This window comes from Myotis brandtii, unplaced genomic scaffold, assembly GCF_000412655.1.
Source record: "Myotis brandtii unplaced genomic scaffold, ASM41265v1 scaffold114, whole genome shotgun sequence".
NCBI classification, from domain to species: Eukaryota; Metazoa; Chordata; class Mammalia; order Chiroptera; family Vespertilionidae; genus Myotis; species Myotis brandtii.
Genome location: NW_005353927.1, coordinates 802397 through 805611, shown reverse-complemented (window position 1 = coordinate 805611; position 3215 = coordinate 802397). Strand labels below are relative to the sequence as shown.

Below are 3215 nucleotides of genomic sequence, written 5' to 3'. Positions count from 1 at the left end.
GTGCGTCTGGCCCCGCCGTGGGAGCGCGCGTGTGCGGGGTTGTGGATCTGCAGGTGTCTCGCCTGGGTGTGTGCGTGTGTCTGGCTCCGAGTTTGTTGCTGGGGTCCGCAGGGAGTGGTGGTGTCTGTCCGTCCGTCCGGGGGAATGTTGGGGCTGTGGCCGCTCGGGGTGTGTGCGTGAGTCCCCCGCCTGTGTGTTTGTGTGGAGTGCTGTCTGTGTCTGCCCTGCCTGAAGGGTGGGCTCTGTTTATTGGGGTACCCGTGTGTGTGCTCTGTGAGTGAGAGTTGTCTGTGGATGCTGTTTGGGGGGGATTCTCTGGGTCCGTGTGGTTGGGCGTGCTAGGTTGTTGTGTGTTGTTTTGAGTGAGCTGTGTCTGTGTGCTTCTCTGTGTGTCCTGCCCGATGTGTTGTTTGTGTGTGCTCCTGTGTCTTGCCTGTGACTGTGTCTATCTCCGGGGCATGTTTGTGATGAGTGCCTGCTGAATGTGGTGCCTGCTTTCCGTGCAGGTGTCTGTGAGTTCTGCATGGTGTGTGTGTGCGTGTGTGTGTGTGTGTGTGTGTGTGTGTGGTGGGGGGTTGTCTCCGTCTCTGTTTGGCTTGTATGTCTGGCATCGGTGTCTGGGAATTGAGGACCGCGTCTCTGTGGGGTCTGTGCAGTGCAGTCAGTGGGTGTTGCTGGCAGCCTCCTGCATGGGGCTTGTCTGAGCCCGTGTGTGTGTGTGTGTGTGTGTGTGTGTGTGTGTGTGTGTGTGTTGGGTCTGAGGGGTTTGTCTCCCGCGATCGGCTGGCTCATGTGTGTCATGTGGGCTGCGTGTGTGTAGTGTTTATGTCGGTCACGTGAGACCACTGTTTTCTGTGGGAGCTTTAGGTGTGCGTGCTGCCAGGGCGGTGTGGGATTAGAGTTGGCTGGTGTGTGTGGTGTGTGTCCGGGACTGACAGTTGGTGATGGTGTTGTGAGGTGAGGGAAGGAGGGTGGGTTGATGTTCTCTTCTGCTGTCGTGTCTGTGTGTCGTGGCTGGAATGTGTGGGGATGCGTCTGGGTCTGATGACATGTGTCTGTGTGTGCCTGATTGACGTGTGTCCTGGGGTCTAAGAGTTGGTAGGCAAGTAGGCGTGTTTCCGTTGTGTTGGTCTGTGTGAGTCCGTGGGTGTCTGTTTTGTGTTGATATGTGTGTGAGTCCTGAGGTGGGCATGCCTTATCTCTTGGGTGTAGATGTGTTTGAGAAGTGTGTGTTTCTGTCTGTGCTGGTGTTGGCTGCATTGTGTGTGTCAGTGTGCCTGTGTGTCAGTATTGTGTGTGTGTGTCCATGGGCATATCAACAGTGGGTCAGTGTGTGAGATTCCGACTATTTGTGCATGGGGGGGGGGCGGGGGATGGGTTGTGCCAGGCAGCATGCATTGTTTGTATAGCTCTTGTGATGGTCTGTGTGTTTACATTTGGTCAGTGTTCCTGTGTGTGTGTGTGTGTCCTGTGTACTGAGTAGCAATGTCCGACACTGGGACCATCTCAATGTTTCTGTGCAAATGGGAGATGAGGTGGGAGGTCGGGCTGGCCAGTCCTGCCTGAGTCCGTGTGTGTGTGTGTGTGTGTGTGTTGGGGGAGCCATCCCAGTGCCTGGCTGCCCTCCGTGTGTGCCCATCACTGTGTCCCAAAAGTGACCCCCCCCAGCCCATGTCCTGTTGGGTGAGTTTGTGTTGCGGGGCCATCAACCCTCACACTCACACACCTGACAGCCCCCTGCATCTGGGTCCTGTGTGAGCTCTTGAACTTGCTGTGAGAGCCAGCCTGTGCCGCCCTGTCCCTCATGTGTGCCCATCACCATGTGTTTGGGAGGCTGCTGAGCCCTGGGTCCCTAGGTGGGTGTGTATCTTGTGTGACCATACACATACCTCCATCTGGGCCCAGTGTGCGTGGAGGGTGCCATCCCTGCCCTGTGTGTGCTCATCGTGGTGTGCAGGAGTGGAGGTGCCTGTGGACCCTGTAGGGGGTGTGTGTTGTGGGGCCCTGGTGACCCCGGCACTTGCCGGCTGACAGCACCCTTCTCTTCCTGTCCTGCAGGCCCCAGGGAGCACCATGGCCCGAGCACGCCAGGAGGGCAGCTCCCCGGAGCCCGTAGAGGGCCTGGCCCGCGACGGCCCTCGTCCCTTCCCACTCAGCCGCCTGGTGCCCTCAGCTGTGTCCTGCGGCCTCTGTGAGCCTGGCTTGCCTCCTGCCCCTGCCACCCCTGCCCGGCTGCCAGCTGCCTACCTCTGCGCCCCCACTGCCCTGCCCGCTGTCACTGCCGCCCTAGGGGCCCCCCGCTGGCCTGGGGGTCCCCGCAGCCGCCCCCGAGGCCCGCACCCCAACGGTGAGTGCCCACCCCACACGGGGATGTTGAGAGCCGGGAGGGAGACACTGAGGAACTGGCCAAGTGGGAGCGGGTGGGGGGAGGTGGCGAGCTGGCCGGGCCACAGGGAGGGTGTGGCCAGTGTGGTCTTTGTGTTGCAAGAAGCAGGAAGACTGAGTAGGAGGCTGGGGGTGGGGGAGGCCGAGTGGGAAGTCCCTCCTGGAATCTGACTGCAGTCCCTGAGTGGCAGCCCTGGCCTTTTCCGGGCCTGGGGTGACAGCTGCTTCCCAGCCCCACTCCCCTCCTCTGGGTGCCCTCAGTCCCCCGAGGTTGCAGTGAGAGAGCGTGTGGGCAGAGAGGGAGGACGGGCACTTCAGGACTTTGGGGAGGGGTCGAGGGTGGCCTTTGGCCATTATCTGGGTCTTTGGGGCCAGGGCCCGCCCTCTATGCGGTCCAGGAGGAAGGAGGGGGGAGGGGCCATTGTGTTGGGAAAGTGGGCCTGTGTGTGGAGGGGTGAGCCTCGGGGAGGGAAGGGTTAAAGGTCCCCAGCCTGATGGGCCTTTAACCCCGTGGTGCCCGGCAGCCCCGTCCCACCGGCACTCAGCGGCGGGGGCAGACTGTCCCGGTTTCCCTCCAGCCCCACCCTGTCCCTGGAGCCCGGGGAGGCTCGGAGAGAGAAACTTCTCCAAACTCAGTTCCCTGGCAGTGAGGCAAGATGGGACTCGATTTCAAGACCAGGGTCTCAGGTGTGGAAACTGAGGCCCTGATGTTTGGCTGTAGGGATCCCCCGGGCCAGGGCCTGGGGTGACAGGAGGAAGAGAGGTCAGAGGAGGGGGTGGGGCAGAAAGGCATCTCCCGCATGTCAGGCCCCCCCACCGCCCCACCCCCC

At 61.2% G+C, this 3215-nt stretch overlaps 1 protein-coding gene across 3 annotated transcripts in view; it reads left to right on the top strand.

Moving 5' to 3' along the window:
* Positions 1 to 6: 6 nt before the first annotated feature.
* Positions 7 to 3215, top strand: part of BBC3 (BCL2 binding component 3) — a 7223-nt gene continuing 4014 nt past the window's right edge. Inside the window, exons 1-2 of one of the 3 annotated variants that reach the window (XM_014548060.1) lie at positions 7 to 66; positions 2059 to 2347. In XM_014548060.1, coding sequence (XP_014403546.1) covers positions 2074 to 2347 — 274 coding nt within the window. In that variant the 5' untranslated portion in view covers positions 7 to 66; positions 2059 to 2073. The other 2 variants (XM_014548052.1, XM_014548065.1) reach the window with 2 other exon arrangements.